Source organism: Amblyomma mixtum, chromosome 7, assembly GCF_055824585.1.
Source record: "Amblyomma mixtum isolate Tamu chromosome 7, ASM5582458v1, whole genome shotgun sequence".
Classification (NCBI taxonomy): domain Eukaryota; kingdom Metazoa; phylum Arthropoda; class Arachnida; order Ixodida; family Ixodidae; genus Amblyomma; species Amblyomma mixtum.
The window spans coordinates 20,873,629-20,893,785 of NC_143018.1; the positions used below are offsets into that span (position 1 = coordinate 20,873,629).

Sequence of the window (20,157 nt, forward strand, 5' to 3'; positions counted from 1 at the left end):
CAAACATGAATTAAACTGTGCGCCGAGCTCACTCGTTCCACTGTGCCGCACTGTCGGCGACAGAAGGCAAAAAACATAACAAGAAATGCACGCCGATGACGTTTAGCGGCAGCCAGCAACGCCTGGCGGATCTCATCTAACGAGGCTGGCCGACTTGGGCACCGAACCAAGCAGAGCCCCACGGCTCGGCCTGTACATATTCCCGCCGACTCACGGGGTCAAGGGCTACAGCGGCGTTGGGCAACGCTTATAAGTGCGGACGCTGGCCGCGACACGCTTTGATATCAACTCCGCTTCGTTAAGGACAACAGGCGTAACAGACAACGCAAAAGCAGCACGTAACGTGATGTGATCCGCGCGATCCCGTTTCAGTAATTTCCCTTCGCGCATGCGCGGGAGAACATCTGGCGCGCTCCTGCTCGTATACGTGCAACAGAATAGTGCCTAATATGGTATGGTCTGAGAGGCTTAACATCCCGAAGCTTCACGTGGACTGTGATGGCTATGACGGCTCCGGATTAAATTCGATCACTTGGGGTTCTGTAATCGGATACAAGTCCAGAAAAAAACGACTTTTCCCCGTCAAGGGACCACCTTTCAGCTTATGGTGTCTCCCGATTCCCATGAATTTGCTAGCGTGAGCAGCGTGGCAATCCTAGAAGTGGCGTGACAATGCATGGTGGGGACTATACTCTTCAAATCCTGGGAGTGGCCTGAGAGAATGCATGGTGTGGACTATACCCTTGAAATCCTGGGAGTGGCCTGACTATGCATGGTGTGGACTATACCCTTGAAATCCTGGGAGTGGCGTGACAATGCATGGTGTGTGCTATAGCCTTGAAACCCTCAGAGTGGCCTGACAATGCATGGTGTGGACTATACCCTTCAAATCCTGGGAGTGGCCTGACAATGCATGGTGTGGACTTATACCCTTCAAATCCTGGGAGTGACCTGACTATGCATGGTGTGGACTATACCCTTCAAATCCTGGGAGTGGCGTGACAATGCATGGTATGGACTCTACCCTACAAATCCTGGGAGTGGCGTGAAAATGAATGGTGTGGACTATACCTTTCATCTTCGCCTCCCTCCATTGTCACGCTAGCACACTCATGAGAATCGTCCTGCGCCATTGGCTAAAATGGGGGCCTTTGACACGAGAAAAGTAGCTTTTTTCTTTACTTGTACGCGACTAAAAACGTGTACTACCATTGTGCAGCTCGCGGACGTTATTACATGCCGCCTGCCTCTAAATGGGATCGCTGCGGTGTACTGACATTGCCTCTTGCTCTTTTACGATTTACCAGAGCCACTGAGCCACCATGGCGGGCGCCTCAAGGAGTGAAACAGAGCAAAGGCGAGGCGACGGATCAAAGTAGCACACATGCGCTGGCAACAAATCGGGTTTATTGTTCTTCGAGGAAAAAAATATACAGGGGAAAGGATGGCATAGGGTGGCGGAAGGAAAAGTAAGTGAAATCCCATGCATGCGTTTGGCTGTGATGCCGTCCCAACCTGATTTCTCTAGCGTGTTTTATTCCAATAGCCACACCCAAACGTTTCAACGTGCGCGAACTAAGTGAGCTGCTGAAGCACGACCGAGTAGGTGATGACCGCCCCCATGACGGTGAGGATGAAAGGGCGGTCGATGTCGAAGCAGTTCCATCCAGTGAAGGCCAAGTGACCATTGGCAATATCCTCCTGGAGCAGCATCACCTGTACCAAAAGAAAATGAAATTGTAAACTAGTTTTGAGAAAAGAGAAAGCGCAGTGCCTGTCTGAGTGTGCCGCAACACAGAGAAACGTAACGAATCCATCATTTCGTTCAGATATGAAAAATGAACTGATGAAAGTTGTCATTCTATAAAGCTCGTGAGGCAGAATACTCAGCGCATCGCTCGCAGACGACATTACAAAGAGATATATCAAGAAGACGAACTCCACTGCTTTCGTAATTCACACTTCCGCCTGTCTGAAGAGTGGCGTTCTACAATTCGGCTACGCTGTCAAAGCCACATGCTTATATATGAGTTGACTGCGTGAAATATAGTGCAGGAATGCTGGTAAGGTTACTCGCACGTATACCGCGATGGTGTCTATTGTGTTTTTATTCCTTCATATAGGTAAGGATCTGCGAGACATATTCGAAAAATTAGCAGTGGCCGAATGGTACGTGCCAAACCACAGCCGGCCTCACTTCTTGAACTACTCGCTACAGCTTGGACCTTGTCCAGAGCTATTCCGACGCCGTGCAACTTTCTTACGAAGCCTACACCTCGGAGCCTACACCTTTGCTTTTCCGCGTCGGGGTAGCTGATCAGACTGCTGCTTGGGACATCCGCGCGACGAGAAGGTATAGCTGCTGCGTAAAAGAAAATCCTATGGCGTTGCATGCATTAAGGAAGTCCATACCATAGTAGCACGGACTAACCTGCAGTCTCTTCCACGCGTTTTTGATAGTGGGAGGAGATGAATGAAGGGCGCGAATTCAGTAGCACCTTTCGCACGGCTTCTGAACATCGGAACTCATGGCTATATAGGCCACTACACGCGTCTGTGCAGTACCAGACTCATGGCGGTCTGAATTCAGGCCGTCCTAAACGATGGGAGGCGGCAGGTTCAATGTCCCAGCTGCCGGTGGCTAATGCAGTCCAAGTTGGCCCGCCGAAGAGGGTTCCGTGCATACTCGGCGTGGCGGTGACAGCTGACATCTTCCTCCGTACGTGGAGCGTATAGAGGGTGTCAGCTGAGGGTGCCGCGACAGTAAGTATATCAGGGCGCGGCGGAAGCGTCGTGTTTGTTAGAAATTTGCGCGACACCTCGAGTCTGTTGGGTTCCTTGACGTGCCACGCTGTACCTTTGGGTTGTAGTGCACGAATCGTGCAGGCTTGCTTTGCTGTGAGACAGCGCAGGCACCCCAGAGTGCAGAGCGTGTTCGGAAGGTGCAGGTGACCGCAGCAGACTTTCGCCTACATTAGAGAGTGCGTACGGAACGGTCGGTGGTAGAGTGCTGCTTCCCGAGGTACTGGGGAGGAGACACGGTCGGGGGTGAGCGGTATGCTGGGAGGTTGTTACGACCGTGGCTATTGATTCAAGGTCTTTCCTTCTCTGCCGATCGTCGTTGAGGGGGCTGCTCAGATTAGTGCGCTGAGTAAGCTGCTCAGATTGGACAACGCATTGCCAACTTTTTAAGGGCGCTAGAGCTTCCACTCAGCCGCTTGGTTTGGTTAACTCGGTTAATTAATAATTAAGAGCCAGATTGTCATCGTTTTTGTTGCGTAAAGAAATAGCGTTGCGTTTTCGGACGCGTAACTGCAATTCAAATTCTCTTTAATGAAATTATTTTCCCTTTGTTTCTTTCTGCACCAAGATTACAAGCTCGAGAATTATTAAGTCTCCCCTGCGCGCGTGTATGTGTGTTATCTTATATGTTGCATTATGAGCTGGTTTTGAGCCGGAACCGCCCTTCAAAGACCAGTGAGATGAGCCTGGAGGGTAAATCGTAAATTGGGGTACTGTACCGTTGAGAGAACGGAATTACACCTGTGGGAGCCCACCTACCCTGCATAACAGTACAGTCCTTAAGCAAACAAGGGAAGGGGAATGAGGGGCTCGTTATAAATATGACAGAAGCCAACAGTCACAGAAACCAAGGGGCACAGGGGATTTCTTTTAAATTTATTTATTTATTTTGTGCTGTTGATCAATTTAGAATATTACTGAATATATCATCGCTTAAAGCTAACTGATTAGAAAAGCAGAAGAAAAACAACCACATGCCGCCGGTGGGATCCGAACCCACGACCTCCGAATTAGTACCGGACGCGTAATTCGGAGGTCGTGGGTTCGGATCCTACCGGCGGCATGTGGTTGTTTTTTCTTCTGCTTTTCTAATCAATTAGCTTTAAGCGATAACATATTCAGTAATATCCTAAATCGATCAACAGCACAAAATAAATAAATAAATTAAAAGAAAATCCCCTGTGCCCCTTGGTTTCTGTGGCTGTTGGCTTCTGTCACAGTACAGTCCTTTGCTCATCTGGATGATGGAGAAGCACCATGCATTTCCAAGCGTACATTTGGGCACACAGCCGCGTGTAGCGTACACTGCATACGTGTGATATGATTGAAACAGCGCAAGGCCGAAGGCCAAAGAAGAGAGCGGAAGAAAGGAGGAAACGGACAACACAGCGCTGTGTTGTCCGTTTCCTCCTTTCTTCCGCTCTCTTCTTTGGCCTTCGGCCTTGCGCTGTTTCAATCATATCATGTATAACCAACTCGCCCATCAGTTCGTGCTTTCATGCATACGTGTGGGCGTTGGTAGAAGGCTAGGTTATCCTGGTTATGGAGGTTAGCTCAAATGAAGAACACAAAGGAGAAAAAGAAGTAGACGAACGAAGAGAGAGAAGTTGGATGATTAGAAGGGCAAAGAGGTCGGTCGGAAAGATGGACATCTGGCCTCGTACTTTGCAGTGGCGAAGGAGAAGAAAAGAAGAAAAAGAGTCGTGATGGTGGCGATGTGGTGAGAAGAGAGATCAGAATGAGTGCACGCACATTTGATGGCAATACAACCGAGAGTCGAGTGCAGTGTTTCTCAAAAAAAAACGTGAAAATGCCCGCATTGTCTGGACTGCTTTCAAGCGCGTAGCAGTGAGTCCTCCGAAACTATAGCCTGTTTAACGCTCAAGGAAGCGGCCACCACTAGCACATGCTACTCAGTCTCGGTTATGCCGCAAGTGGAACAGTCTGGGGAGTCCAGTAGTTCAATTAAATGTAATTTCGAAATATAAGTCCTTTACGAAAGAAGATCACATAACCATCCCCCTTCCTTCCCCGGTGCAGTAAACATCGCTTTCAAAGGTAAGATGTGTACGCAGTACAGTGGAAAGGATTCTCCTGCCTTCCCTGCTTCTAGCAAATCTGCCTCCATTTCCACTTAGTTTCGGAAAACAGCCGCCGCGTATTTCCATAGGTAAGGTTCGAGTAGGTTCGAGCACGGAGGAAGGGAAGAATTCAGGAGAGACGGTTACGTCACATTTTTTGAAGCCGCCGCCCCCCCCCCCCCCCCCCCCCCCCGCCCGCTCCGTGCGCTTGCGCATGCGCAGGAAAAATTGCAGCAGATGATGCCGCTGCGCCCAGCGTTACTATTGGCTGCGCCATCGGCCAAAGACTCCCAGTAGCCCTTGCGAAAGCGCGTGACTTCCGGCACACATTTTGGAGTGCAGCTCGGACAGCGAAGCTAAAGCTCACTTTAGCGAAGCCCTCTCCTGAGCTTTCCTCTCTCCATGGCCTCTCCTGAGTTTGCCTTCCTCCGTGGGTTCGAGGCTATCTGCCATGCGCTCGCGCGTTCCCTTTCATAAAGCAGACGACAGAATGCATACCTGGTTGCAGAGGTCGTCGTCCTCGGCGTCGATGGCGCACACGAGCCGGCACACGTCGTGCAGCAGGTGCCTCCTCTGCGCCACCAGGCTGGCCGCCGACAGCGACACCAGCAGGAAGGCGAGCACCTGGTAGGCGGCGTGCACGTAGGCGCCCGAGGCCGAGTACGGGTTGAAGTGCGTCAGCGTGTGCTGCACGGCGCGAACGCTGACCACGATGCTCAGCACCGTGTCCACGTACCTGCGCCGGTCGGTTGACGTTGCTCTTTCCATATGGTCTGGTGCCAACGCCACGTTGTCCGGTACCCGTAGTGGACACGTATACTCTCTGTTCTTAAAAAGGCACAGTCGACGAGATAGAAGCGCAGGACATAGGCTCGCTGTAAGTCTGTGCTTCTTTCTTTTCCTTCGCACCTTTCCAAGCGCTTATAAAATCTTTCTATAGCTTATAAAAGCTCTGTTTTCCATCAGAAAGGTCTCTTTGTGATCACAGCGCAGTACTCTGTCGATACAAGTCAACTTCCATTCGTCCTCATCTTCTTTTTAAACTGTGTTTGCAGTATGGACATGAGGATAATATGACCAGCACAGTTGCCTCTTTCTTTTTAGTGAATGGCCAGACTTTGTTGCATCATTTCAGTTGAGTTATTCATGGTTATCTCTACATGCTCGCATTGTCGCAAGGCGACATCGAGTCACGCACCAGAAAAAAATCGCCGAGCGTATCCGCTTGTCCACGTACTGCACGGCACCCCACAGGGAGACGTAGGACGCGTGCAGCTTGCGCACGTTGCTTGGTTTGAGTCCATCGGAACCGGCGGCGCAGGACGCCTGGATCATGCTGCGGAAACGGTCGCCCTGTCCACGAGAGCAGGTCATCGGAAAGCCACATCATTAGATGGTGATCGCAAACAAGCATACTCCTGATTGTGGCCAATACGTCTGCCTGAGGGTTATACATTACCAGGAATTCGGGACAGTGCCCAGCCAGCGCTGCTAAGCCTAGCAGCCTATCACGTTCTGTCCTGCATCCACTCAGTTAATCTCTTTCTTACGCCACAGATAACGTCAACTCGCTATTTTTGAATATTTACAGCCTTGCGCCACGTAGTGGCAGCGATAGAAACTAGAAGCGCTTGATAGAATCTAACCAGTAGCCATCGTCTAACCGACATACACAGACGCGTGAGACGGAGGAGGGCGCGAGTGTGGAAAAGTCGCTGGAAAGGGCTAACCAACTTTCGTGTGCGATTGTGGGTTCTCTGCTGCGTGTTTAAGTGCACTATTTGACTCAGGTGTTCATGAGAACACAATGTAGTTATTGAGCGAGTTTATGGTGTTTCAGGCCCCTTCAAGTTTAGGAAAGACGGATTCATTCTGACTGCTTTTCTTCAGGCCATTTTGTACTGATTTGCCTATCGACGCTCTAGCCTCCTCCTGGTGAATGGTCTTGGACAGCCGCGTGACGCAGCACTGCGTTACGTTGGAACAAAGCCCTATTAAATTTTAAATGGGAACTGATCCTATATGCACTCTGTGAAAATCCTTCGTGTGTGTGTATGTGTGTCCTCGAGAGTTTTGTGCGCATGCGCTACGCTTCGTGTTTTTTACTCCATCTGGAGCAGCTTACCAGGCTAACAGTGCTCACAGCGTATACCTTGAGGACGATGAGGTCGCAGATGCTGACGAAGTGTACGATACAGACTGCCGGAACGAGCACTGCCACGTTGAACGCCGTAAAGTCCAAGATGGCGGCCAAGGCGATCATGTTCTGGGGTACGCGCAGCCTGATCGGGTCCAGGCCGTACAGCTGGCTGCAGAAGTAGACCAGAGGCCCGTACCGGTACAGCCAGACGATCTCGTGAACCACCATGGCCACACCGTAGGTGGCCACTAGCCCAAGGGTCAGCCAGCGCTTGCGTTTCATGGCGGGACTGTTCCTCCGCGCCTGGTACAGCTCTGTCGCAAGACCAGGAGTCAGAAGGCGGATACATTCGCGTGCGTGTTCGGTTTGCTATTGGAGCACTGACCAGTCACCGCGAAGAGTGAGGTGACAGCTATACCGCCGGCCAGGCACGGAAATGTTTCGTACAAAGACGTAAGTACACGCTCCAGAGCCTGCTGTCAACAGCGTGACCGCAATCCGGAAACTGCTTCTCTTTCTTACATTGTGTTGGATCTGACCCAGGAATCATTTAGAGCTGCCGACTGCAAATCGGTTCTCATGCTCTGAAAGGTGTTCCTGCGTTAGGACAGTGCGTGATTTATCAGCATGTTTGCTATCATACGACGTGCACTCAAGATCTGTCAGTCGCGAACCGCTCTTACCTGCGATAGGCTTTAGTGATTGACTACTGATCAGATGTTGCACGCTGTAGAATCTACTCTAGAACCACATATCGCAATACGGAGTACAGGCGCAGGGTGATTGAAAATGTGCCGTCTTATGGGTTCTGAATCACTGAATAAGCCCGTCTCTTTTTTTGGTGGTGATGATGATGATTATGATTTGGTTTAAATTAAGCAAGAACGGCATGGCCGAAGAACACCACGGCTAATGTAGTTCGTGCGCACACTTACCCATCTCTTTTTGGAATTGTTGTTTTGGTTCCGCACTGATTGACAGCATAAAGAAAGCACACGTATTAATTTCTACCACGTAGTTCTCTGTAGCACCCAATACACCTTGGTGCGAGTTTGCTGCCGTGTTTGCTGCCATCTCTCTTACTTGCATATGCTGTAGTCTATTAGAACACATCATTTACAGTTCTGTGATAAAACATCTTGAATGCAATAAATATTTCACCGACAGACAGCACGGTTTTAGGGCTGGCCGTTCTTGCGTAACTCAACTAGCTGAATTCAACCATGATCTCTGCTCTGCCTTCGACTGCCACGAGCAGATTGATTGCGTTTTTTTAGATTTTAGAAAGGCATTCGACACAGTTCCCCACCTCCTGCTACTTCACAAGCTATCGTTTCTTGGCTTAACAAGAGAAGTGCTTCAATGGATTAAAAACTATCTTGAAGGGCGCAAGCAGCGCGTATTGGTCAACGGCCGGCTTTCAAATACTGCTTCTGTCTCATCTGGTGTTCCGCAGGGATCAGTACTGGGGCCTCTACTGTTTTTAATCTATATCAATGATATCGTGGAAAATATTAACTGTCAGGTACGCCTGTACTCAGATGACTGTGTCTTATATCGCTCGATTAAAGCCTCATGTGACACAAATAATTTACAGCAAAATCTGGACCGCACTCAGCGCTGGTGCGAGAAATGTGACATCGCTTTGAATGCTAAAAAATGTTACTATATTTCTTTTACGCGCAGTCGTACTCCTGTTTTGTTTGACTATGTTTTAAACAACCAGCTTTTATCTAAAATAACAGATTTTAAATATCTCGGGGTTTATTTTTCAGCTGACCTGACATGGAGAAAGCAGACTGAATATATATCGGCAAAGGCATCTAGAATGCTAAATTTTTTAAAAAGGAATTTTCGGGACGCTCCTCAGAAGGTTAAGGAACTTTTATACTTCACTAACATCAGGCCAATTATGGAGTACGCCTGCGCAGTATGGGACCCTCGCGTAATAACCTATTGTGGCATGTTGGAACGGGTTCAGAATCGTGCGGCGCGGTTTGTTACCAATAAAATTCTTTAAAATATCGAAGCAACAGTATTAAGCAAGAGCTGAACTGGGACTCTTTGGAGAAGCGCCGTTTACGAATAAAATTAGAATTCCTTTACCGCATTTATTTAAAAAAAAATGCAATTAACCCCGAAACTTATCTGCTGCCCCCTCATTTTGTATCCAGAAGGCGCGACCACGACTGGAAACTACGTGAAATAAAATGCCGTACTAACGTGTTCAGACACTCTTTCTTTCCGCACGCCATAAATGAATGGAGTATTGTTCAATGCCAGTCCGAAGAAAAGTTCCGAGCACTGTTGTCGGAACTGTGATGTACACCCATGTTCATCTGCTGTTTTCCTGCTTTTCCTCTTCCTGTCCTTTCCCGACCAATTGACTGATATGAATGCTCTGTTTAAACCATTTTTCATCCTCTGCCATCCATTCTTTCCTATCCTGTACAAAAAGTTGGCACATGCTGTGCGATTGAATGTTTGTATGTATTCCCCCCTTGCAATTATGCCTTCATGGCGCTGCAGAAATGTAAATAAATAAATAAATAAAATGACACCACAGCTCGCACAGAGGCGGTGTTCTTCAGCAGCTCGTTATACGGCTTGATAGTTACTTTCCCGAACACCGCCGCTACAGAATGCAGAAGCTCGGGGTGTAAGAATTTGACTGGCGGTGGCGTCTATAACTGCAGTGACGTCTGTCACTCGTACCATTTTCTTAATTGTGCGCTTTCCTTTAACGGCGCATGGCAGTGTGTGACACCGAGGTGAACTGTGCAAGCTGGCGACGTCGTTTACAAAGCGACGGTGGATTACGTGACGTAGGATGCATGAAAGGCAATCGTAGTACAACAATCGGGTGGGGGCCTTTCATTGCATTGCATGGGGCGCAAATCGAAAGCCTCCGCTTACTCTGTACGTGTTGAGCACCCTCCTCACACGCGGAAGTACTGTCGCATTCTCACGTCCTTATTTCCCTCCCACCTTTCTTCCTTACCTCACGGCGTGGTTGAAGTGTCCACCGAGGAGTGTGCGAGTTACTGCGCTTATAACTTCCCGAAAACCAACTTTATTTTTTTTTTCGGAACACCCATCAGGTTCTTTTATGGCTATTGTCCTTAAGACACAGAGCCGTACATTACTGCTACCGGTCACTGCCACGGCGGAAATGGCGTGTTGAGGGAGGGGGGCTGTATAGTTCGGATTCGGAAACGTCTTCGATAACTAAGAAAACGTTTCCGCTAACTACAACTGCAGGTGGCTTCCTGGAGGCTCTTCCACGGTATCGAATGCAGCGCTTCATGCATGCGTGGCAGCTCTCTGTCAATAGCCCACCTCTGTAACTACACAAGGGATCAAAAAGAGTGCTTATTCCCTTTTCACTCCTATACAGACGTATTCGTGTTTGGAGTGTAATAGATGATCAACAAATCAAACCTGGATCCAGCTTCCGGTCTCGATGCAGGAAACGAGCGATGTCTGGGTAGCTCCTGTAGTACAGGTGTGACGTCAGCGCAGCGAAGAAGACCCGGCAGGCCACGGACACGGCGTCCAGGACGTACATAGGTGTCACGGTCGAAGCGCACTTGAAGACGGCGGACACCATGTTGTGCACGGCGACCACGTACAAGGCGGCGATCCCTGTCTTGAGGAGGAAGCTTTTCTGGTCGAACGAAGCGCGCTTCTCGCTATGACGCGTATTTCGAAGACGCGTAACCCGGTCGCTGTGGGACGAAGCCGACGTCGGTGAAGGGCTCTGCGCACGCGGGGTGTAGTAAAATCGTTTGTTTTAAAAGCAACTCCCGGACACCGCTTAACGATAGGAGTCATGTTTCCATCTAATATAAATGTAATGCCGATGGTTTATGATGAATGCAAGAGGACTCTCGCACAGCCCAAATATTTCACGAGGAAAAAAAAATAGTCTTGAGGAAAGGCAAGGCGTAGTACCTGTCTCACATCTCGTAGGACGCCTCAACCGCGCCGTGAGGAAAGAGAGGAAGGAAGGAGGAAGGAAAACGAAGGAAGAGAGAAAAACGCTGGGTAGTGGAGGGCTTCATATAAATTTCGACAAGCTCAGGTTCTTTAATGCGTCCACCGCGGTCGGGATTCGAACCTCTGACCTCAGGCTCAGCACGATATTGCCATAGGCACTGAGATGCCGCGGCGAGCATGATTTTATTCACAAGAACTCTGCGCGCGGAAACAAAATTTTAAAACCTATTGCAGTTCAAAGTTTTATTTGGGATGCACATATTACCTGAGGGGAAAGGCTCAGAACGACACACAGTTTTTCAAGACTTCCAGTGCAAGCTTAGCTTCAATTAGGACAGACAAATTCTCCTAAGCTGTAAATTATGGTTACCCGCCGAACTGCCGGCTCAGGGCTAAGGCCTCTTGCGACTAAGTATGCCATCCCTGATTTGATTCCTTACTACGGACGTCGAGTTTTAATGCGTACGATGAATTCGATATTTATTGTAAATTGCATACTTAAATGACATACTTCTATGCTAATACGCCTCCGGTACGCGAAAAACGTCTATTAGAGGCTTTTAACATAGCAGAGATATGCTAGCGCGGACGTATACCGGTTTACCAGACGCCAGCTGGCTTTTAGCATAGCGGAAGCATACTAGTGTAGACACATACCGGTTTGCCGGACTCCGAAAACGCACATGTAGTGACCCTGCCGCTACGGGTGCGCAGGAGGCGTCCGGCAAACCGGTATACGTCTGCGCCATTTCGTCTCTGCTATGCTAGAGCCTCTGTTACTTTTCAATTCGGTAACAGTAAAGGATAGCATTTGGACAAGACGCAGGGCAGATTTCAAGTCAATTGGAAAGGTGTGTGTCCTGCTTAGAGCGTTGCTGTGTTGATGACGATGATGGGACGATGACGATGATCATGAAATAACAGTATGTGTTGCGTTGTTTTATGGAACATAGGCAACTGAGACCATCACGCGCCAAGCACAAGGTATATATGAAAGTTTTTTCGTTGAATTGTACACAGACGTGAAAATCATCGGTGGTGCAGAGGGCCTAAGACGTCAGTGCTACCTAATGATCCCATAGAAAAGAAATTTTATAAATGGCTACTAGTAAAAGCTTAAAAGAGGGTTGAGTAACCTCAGCAGCTATCCTTGGCTGCGCAAGGATGTCGAGGCTCCCAACGAACCAAGCAAAAAGCTCAGCCTTCCACTCAAGAATGAGAAAGTGGCTGGGGTATACGAAAACACCAGCAAAGCAGCTGGTCAGAATATAGAGTTTCTCGAGAAATCCTGCTTCTTTTAAAAAAGCTAAAAACGTAAGGCATGTAAACGATTGCGTTATCTCCTAAAAACAGTGTTGGATGAAACGGAATACATTCTTTATTAAATTGAATGAATAACTTTTTTCTAACAATAACAGTATAATAATAACAATAAATAACAGTATGTGCAGAGCGAATCCGTGCTCAGGATCATACGGAGTGCCTACTTACAATGACGGAAATGGAGGGGCTCCACTGCGCATCGTCTCCTACTTTGATGCGCCTCAGCATGGCTATGCAATAGACTTCGCGACAACAGTCAACAGGTAGACCCAAACGCTGCAGACGATCCACACGGAGCAACCAAAAGACTGAACTCGCTGCTGAGGCGTTCTATCTTCTTAATTCCAGGGCACGCATATCGAAAAAGCGTCTCAATCTGACGAAAATAAAACTTTGTCATCTGCCTATCATGCACGAGGCGGCGCATGCAAAAAGGTGACGCTGAATGTTTAATTAATACCGGCGTTGATTGTGAAAAAAAAATGCAAAAAGGGTTCGATCGTGAAAAGCGTGAATGATCGAGGTAGATGAATTAGAGAGCGCGCCAACGATGCGTGACCTTCTTCATGGCACACGTGCATGTAGTCGATATGTATAACTTATTTACATGCTGACAGAGAGGTTTCGACATATTCTTCCGGCTAATAATCTTGAAATAATTACCTGGCTGCTCCCTGTTGATCGCCACGGTGGCTATACAGTCCTGTCTGCTCAAAGAAATGTTCAACAAAGACAGAATTTGATTGGTTTGGTTGGGTTTGGTTTATTGGGGTTTAACGTCCCAAAGCGACTCAGGCTATGAGGGACGCCGTAGTGAAGGGCTCCGGAAATTTCGACCACCAGGGGTTCTTTAACGTGCACTGAAATCGCGCAGTACACGGGCCTCTAGAATTTCGCCTCCATCGAAATTCAGCCGCCGCGGCCGGGATCGAACCCGCGTCTTTCGGGTCAGCAGCCGAGTGCCGTAACCACTGAGCCACCGCGGCGGGGCAGAATTGGATTCATATGACCATAGAGACTTGTTGCGTCTGTGAGCGTTGTTGTCACGGGCAAGAACACTCAGATTTAACAAATCCCAGTCGAAAAATACGACAGAATCGGTCACAAAATAGAACATGAATTGTTGTCATCCGGTCGTTACGACAGATTTTTCTGTACTATTGCGAGGTTGTCGTCTGTTGTTGCAATTGAACTGGCTTTGTCTTTACGACAGGAGACTGCTCAATACTACACAAAGTCCTGTTGTTACTACAAGAAGTTCTGTTGTCAGGTTCTAAAATACTGCAGGAAAACCTGTCGTGGCAACAGAAAATATTCTGTTGTGTTTTTTGATAGGAATGTACTGCTATAACCGACGCCGTTGTGTGTGTGCCAATCTGTACTCATCCCGTTAAGTGTACGCGCTGCAGAGTTCACGCAATCACGCCCCCAGCGGTACTCAGGTGAGCGTGCTCGGTAGAAGGCCGTCAGCTGCTTTCACTAAACCTCACTGTGGGAAACATGAGTACACCCTCACAGACGACCAGCTTTATATCTTTATTTGACAAAACAAGAAAAAGTAATGATAGTACACGTCGGAAAGCGACTACGCCACCTATGATCCAGTCAGGTAGTAGAATTTGCGCGGAACTGGTTAAACATTATTTGCTAATGAATTCAGGTAAGAGTACTGCGGTCTCTGAGGTCTGACGACGTGGCTCTGCAACCTGCGCTACGTAACAGCATGCAGTCGGTTTTGAACCGCAATAAACATTGTGCAGTAATCGACTTTCTTTTGATCCCGCCTCTCTCGGTTTCCTGCCAACAATTCGCTGAAAATGACCATACAATTCTTTCCTCCCAGTTTACCGACGTCGCAAAAGTGACAATGACAACAAACATTGACAGAAATTTGATACAGAATACCTGAAATGACCATGCTGAAGATATATGGTAAAGTGCACAAATGTTGTGAAGGCTATGGGGTGGCGACCGCGTGACTACGTAAAGAAAACGAGCAAGAACAATATCAAAGGAAACTGAAATAAAAGACGTAACAAATTTCAGACTCCTACACTATCACGCCTAGTGGCGGCGTCAAACTCAACCACCTCAATAAGCACGGTGTTCAAGTTCCTGCCGGCGTCAACTGCACAAGCAGGATGGTGTACGTGGCTATGGCCCCGACAACTCCCAGGATGAAAGGCCTGTCGATGAAGCAAAAGTAACCGCTGGTGAGGACAAGCCTCGATGACTGCAGACCGGTCTCCAGGAGCAGGACTTGGCCGCTTGCCTGCCAGTCGTTTGCGCCAACTGTCGTAGGTAGCTGCTTGGCCTCTTGAACGAGTTCCTTGGCCTCGATGTCTACGCTGGATGCGGTCAGGGACAGGATCAGAAAGATGACCGCGTAGTACGTCGAGTCGAGAGCAGACTGCCGCGAGCTGACGCCTTTGGCGAGGCTCCTCACGGACAGGACGAGATTCATGATGATGTCGAGGAACCAGAGAAAGACGAGCGTGCTGTAGATATGGTCCGTGCGCTTCATGTCTTTCCAGATGTCGTAGGACATCTCCTGGTAACGCTTCACATCTTGACTCTGCGTGACTCCTTTCTTCAAGCTGTTTGCCACGACCATTTTGAACTGCCTTATGCGTGCTTTTATTTTAAGGCTTGCCGTCACGTAATCTGCCATCAGCAGTCCCGGCACGATGATGAGGACGTCGAAGAAGGTCAGGTTGAAGAAAGCGGCTGCTGCTACGCCGTCCATTGTCAGATTCGTCGTCGTGGTGTTCAAACCGTACAGGAAATCGCTACAGTACTCGGAAATGTCGCCATTCAACACGAAGTCAGCAGAAAGAGCGACCTCGAGGACCAGATAGCCGACCACGAACGACTTGAGAAATCCTCCCAAAGTGAAGAACCGGAAGCGACCGCCGCCACTGTCTTCGATCGAGAGACGCTGCAGAAGCCTCTTGGAAGGCGTACTGATTGCGAAGGCCAGGTGAAGATTAAGAGTGGCAAAGAAGGACCTGGTAACGTAGCTGGCAATGTCCAGGACCTTCATCATGTTGTGGACGCGCATGAAGGTCAGACCAACGTTGATGGTAGTGTGAAAGGTGTAGGCGTAGGCGAGCAGCAGCAGAGGCCATTTTAAACAGGAGACTTTGCTCAGGAATCCTGTGGGGCCCGATTCCAGTATCCGCATGTAAAGGTTCGACGCGAACACATGTCGGGAGCCTTCGCCGTTGGCGATGCGAGCTTTCGCCTCCATCGTCTTTGTCGTGCCGGCTAACCAGGCCTCCGAAGGGGCTGCTTCAAGCAAGCGTACTGCAACGCTGTCAAAGGCGGTCTGCACCAGGTCGCCACTCGAAAGGCGGGACGCCTCGAAGCGCGCACTCGCCCAATCGCGGAAGCCGCCCCTGTAAGCCACACCACCTTCGTGCGTTTTGATTGGCGATGCGATCTTTACTGTACCTCTGTGTTCATTTACATGTCATTGTTCGGTGTATTCCCCGCTTGACCTTGACTTTCAGTCTCTGCCTTCGAACGGGTGTGGCGCGACACAAGCCTTGATTGCCGAAAGCGTATGCTCGGGGATGAAATTGTTCGAACACCATTTTTGCTGATGCCTCGGACAGCAGAACTATCGACCTGTTCCTACGAACACGGTCTTCTGAGGGATCATCTGCGCGAACGTTAGCGTGTGACCACGCCTTGAGCACGTTGTCACTCAAACCGTAAGGCAAGTGCAAGAGAACTTTACTGCGTCTTGTCCAGCGCCTGGCATGGTAATCGCAAACACATTATGTCAATGGGATACATGTTACAGTCGGCGCGGTGTATCGACCTGTTTTTCAGTCTGAGGCGTTGTGCATACAATGAATATAGGTTAATGGCGGACAAGGGTTCTGCCACCAAGCACAATACCTTCTCCCAGATCTTCTTGCGATCAACATTTCGACTATTCCGAACCGGTGTTCACTCCATGCTGAAGAGGTTGCCTGCGCTGCAACCAAGCAGCGACCAGCGCACGTGAGCAGCGCAAGTGAGTAAGAGCCGTCATCTCTGAGCGGAATATATCTCATAGACTTATGATTAATTAGCAATCTTTGAATTGTGTCGCTTGGTGTTGCTCCGTCAACATGAAGTGCCGTGTTTCAGGCACATGGTTCTTCAAAAGGAATGAAATTTGGAAAGAGAATACCGAGATTTCTGTCATAACAGCGGTGGACTGTATTCCCTAAGATATTATTCGAACTTTTTTTATCGAATGGGCGCTTACCATTTTAGTAATTCACTGAACATCCAAAATATCTCTGCTGAGAGACGTATTGCTCTAGCGAGCGCTGCCGTTTGCAGTAGCGCTTGAGCTCACTACAGTGCAATTGCAGTCGAGTCCGGATATATAGAACCCGCATATTTCGAATTATTGGCTATATCGAACACACAGATTACTCCCTTGAACATCCGGTGTAAAAGTGTATAAGAAAGTCGCGAAGTATATCGAGCTCCAACCTGACCGGTCATTGAGTATAAGGAACCGTGTGCCGCGCCCATGCAAACAGCTTCTCCCAGCGGCACTCTTCTTTTTACAGTGTATTGGAAACAGGATTAGACATATTATGATAGGTTGTGGCTAATTGCAAAGCACCGCCCGTCGCGGCGTCGATGCGAAGCAGGTTAGGCCTAGCAAACAAGCCGGGCTCTGCCAGCACGCCAGCCGGAGGCACGTCATTGCAAGAGGCGTACGTGTCAGCGTGGGTGCCCTGTATGCTTTCTCCTATAGATAACAGATAAGCTTATCTATTAATGCGTTAGCATTAGAGGTCGCGTTCGCAAGAATTGCCGCCGTCCACCCGTGTCCCGAAAAAGCAGGTGGCCGACCTGAGGTGGAAACCTTCCCACCATGGCAGGTGGCAATCAAATTAATTCAAATAAATTCAATGAAAATGCCACCTGCCCACTGAAACACTGAGCATCAGCTCATTGGTCGAGAGAGAGATAGCCTCCCGAAGAACTATCTGCGCAAAAATTAGCCTTACGGGAGCTCGGGACGAGCAATGTGGGTCTCACAAGAACCACAAGTGGCGTGTCGTGTGGCAGTGGCATGTCGCTCAACCACTGCACCACTCCACTGCATGCGTCAGTAGTGGCATGATGAGGAATTCCCGCTAGCTATGAATCTATGAAAGAGAAGGAGCCATCGCGCGAGAGGGATCTCTTAAGACATTGTATTCTTAAGGGTAGATTAAGCGTCGACCAAGTTTTGTCATTCTTTCATCCCCAACTTTCTTCGACAAAAATTTTGAAAATTGGAAAATTGTAAGTAACTGTTATGGAAACACTGGAGGTAATGGTCCATTATATTCATATGTATCTAAATCTTTCTCTTACAGTGTTTCCATCGATCGCATCGAACAGTTAAGACTACCATAGGAAACCAGTGGCGAAAGCTTTTGATCGTTAATAAAAAAAAAAGAACGAAAGACTGTCGTCGGGTAATCTGCGGATATATTAATTGTTATATTGTAACTTTCTATTATATGAAAAGAAAAACTGCGTTCATAAAAGGTTTCCCGCTCAAAAATACTTTTGTCCAGAATTGCTGGGTATGTATGTCAAGTTATTGATGCATCAGACTATTTCGCGATACCCTTTGGGTTCGATATATCCCGCTTCAACTATGTGCTATTACTCGATGCATTAAGTACGATTTTCTTCATCCGCCAGTTCGCCATAATGCCCAAATGACGGGCAGTTTATCGCCAGTAACAAGAAAAAGCCGTGTAATGTATGATGCGCATAACACGTTAAATTTTTGCATGAATTTTTTACATTCATGATCACGCGGAGTTGTTGTGTACTCTAAATTCATGCGTTCTGGCTCAGTTTTGTATGCGATAAACTGAGAATTTGGCCGTTATTTTAAGTACGCCGCGCGGCTTGCAGAGCTCTGTTTATTCGCCCCTCGCTCAACAACTGGGTATTTCTTGCGGTGTTGTTTGGTCAGAACAGAATAGGCTTGGGCAGGTTGGTAATTCATTGCAACAGCGTAATCATAGCGTAGGAAACAGCACAGGACAAAGACGAGACGGGACAAGCGCTTGTCCCGTCTCGTCTTTGTCCTGTGTTGTTTCCTGCGCTATCATTACGCTGTTGCAATTGCTTGGTCAGTGTGCTACATAAAATGTTATACGTTCCAGGATGTACAGAAGCGGAATCTTCCCCATCGAGACCACCGTTATGCCATTCCAAAGAAAGGCAACAGCAATCAAGCCCGAACGTGAATGGAACGGCAAAGCAGAGAAGAAGCCGGGCCTCTCGAAGTGGGTCATCGTGAAACTCACTTTCATGTACGTGTACACCATCCACATTGTGTCAAACGCCATAGCCGGTAGCATACGCACCAGCTCCCTGGCGTACATCATCGAAACCTTGACCTACACGGTTCGATCTCTCGTCTCAACCATATCGACCACCTACTGCGTCGTCAAAGCCAGTGAGATAAGCGGTATCGCCGATGAACTAGCCCAATTCGAGGGACTCGAGCCGACCAGGTTTCTGCGAAAGGCCGCTGCTAAGAGGCGATACCTTCGATTCTCCATAGCCTGCTACAGCTGTCTCCTGATCGCCACGACGGCCCTCTTCTTCGTCTTGGTCCCGGCGCAGAAGTACTTCGACAAATGCTTCTACGGCATAGACCTCGCCAGTGCCGGAATACCAAACGGGCCGGCCATTCTAATCGGGTTGATCGAGTGGGACTCCTACAACATCATCGTCACTGGCTCTCCGCTGCTGATGACTAAGTACATGTACCTCTGCGACTACCTTCGAGGCCAGATGCTCAGTTTCAGGGCCACCGAGAGAGCTGTCTTGGACAGTGGACCGATGGACATGGCCAAGTTCCAGAAGGTCCAGACTATGTGCAACCGGCTGATAGACGTCGAGAGGCGGCTGGACACGCTTTTCTCGCCCGTCGTCCTCCTCTGGTTCACGGACCTGCTCGTCAACATAGTCCTTCCCATCCGCACTCTCATCAACGGCATCGCTTCTTTTACCATAGCCAACGTGATGTCGTTCTTCATAGAGGTCGTCTACTCGGTGTCCTTCTTCATGATCCTGTCTTTCTCGCTGGCCCAAGTGGACAAGGAGTACAAGGAGATCGAAGAGGAGACCTTTCGGCTGCGCAACGCGGTGCCCGCAGAAGATTGGCAGCTGTGTCAACAGGTGGCGCTCCTGGAGACAGGCATCAACTCCTCCAAGTTCACGCTGACCGGCTGGGGCCTGTTCGAAGTGGACCGCTCCTTCATACTGACCATCGTGGGAGCCGTGGCCACGTATACAGTTGTGCTGATTCAGCTGACGCCGGGACAGGATACGTACTGAAATATCGCGTTTGCATCCGCTGAGTGGTCTTGGCCTGCGCCAGGCCTCAGCTATCACTAGAGCGCTAAGCACATGCACCGAATCTTATTCATTTCAGACCTCGGAGATTACGAGTTTCAGAAAGATGTATGGAGACTTAGTCAGGCTAACCCATTCCACTGATGAGCTCTAGGCATTCCTTTCTAAGATTGTACAACGGAATGGGCCTAAGGGTCTTAGGCTAGCGTTAAATTACTTCAGCGTTCCTACAACTCTGCTAGAATAACGTAGTCTTAGTCATGCAGCCTGTCTGCTGGGGCTAAAAGAAGATGGGCTATTTAAATGTTGTCTGCTTTGATCCATGCACATTTACAACCCCGTTGCTGAACTGCCTATCATCACTATGCACTGAAATACGCCAATAACGTAAATATAGAACACTCGAGCACCTCTAGAGCCATGATTTGA

At 48.8% G+C, this 20,157-nt stretch overlaps 2 protein-coding genes across 2 annotated transcripts; one reads left to right on the top strand and one right to left on the bottom strand.

Moving 5' to 3' along the window:
• Positions 1-1,575: 1,575 nt before the first annotated feature.
• On the bottom strand, positions 1,576-10,901 carry LOC149335181 (uncharacterized). The gene is made up of 5 exons (XM_089553760.1): positions 10,465-10,901; positions 7,036-7,337; positions 6,082-6,236; positions 5,382-5,619; positions 1,576-1,716 (listed from the first exon to the last, which is right to left on the bottom strand). Exons 1-5 carry the CDS (start codon positions 10,631-10,633, stop codon positions 1,576-1,578), a joined length of 1,005 nt encoding a protein of 334 aa, XP_089409886.1. The 5' UTR covers positions 10,634-10,901.
• A 5,422-nt stretch (positions 10,902-16,323) lies between these two features.
• On the top strand, positions 16,324-19,792 carry LOC149335182 (uncharacterized). The gene is made up of 2 exons (XM_089553761.1): positions 16,324-16,369; positions 18,528-19,792. Exon 2 carries the CDS (start codon positions 18,529-18,531, stop codon positions 19,708-19,710), a length of 1,182 nt encoding a protein of 393 aa, XP_089409887.1. The 5' UTR covers positions 16,324-16,369; position 18,528; the 3' UTR covers positions 19,711-19,792.
• Positions 19,793-20,157: the final 365 nt, after the last annotated feature.

Excerpts from the sequence above, each read along its gene's own strand:
- LOC149335181 (XM_089553760.1), bottom strand. The coding sequence starts at position 10,633 with ATGGTGTCCGCCGTCTTCAAGTGCGCTTCGACCGTGACACCTATGTAC. Across the intron at positions 7,338-10,464 it reads AGACCGGAAGCTGGATCCAG|AGCTGTACCAGGCGCGGAGG; the intron begins GTTTGATTTGTT and ends GTCTTGCGACAG. Across the intron at positions 5,620-6,081 it reads CGCTCGGCGATTTTTTTCTG|GTACGTGGACACGGTGCTGA; the intron begins GTGCGTGACTCG and ends CGACCGGCGCAG.
- LOC149335182 (XM_089553761.1), top strand. The coding sequence starts at position 18,529 with ATGTACAGAAGCGGAATCTTCCCCATCGAGACCACCGTTATGCCATTC.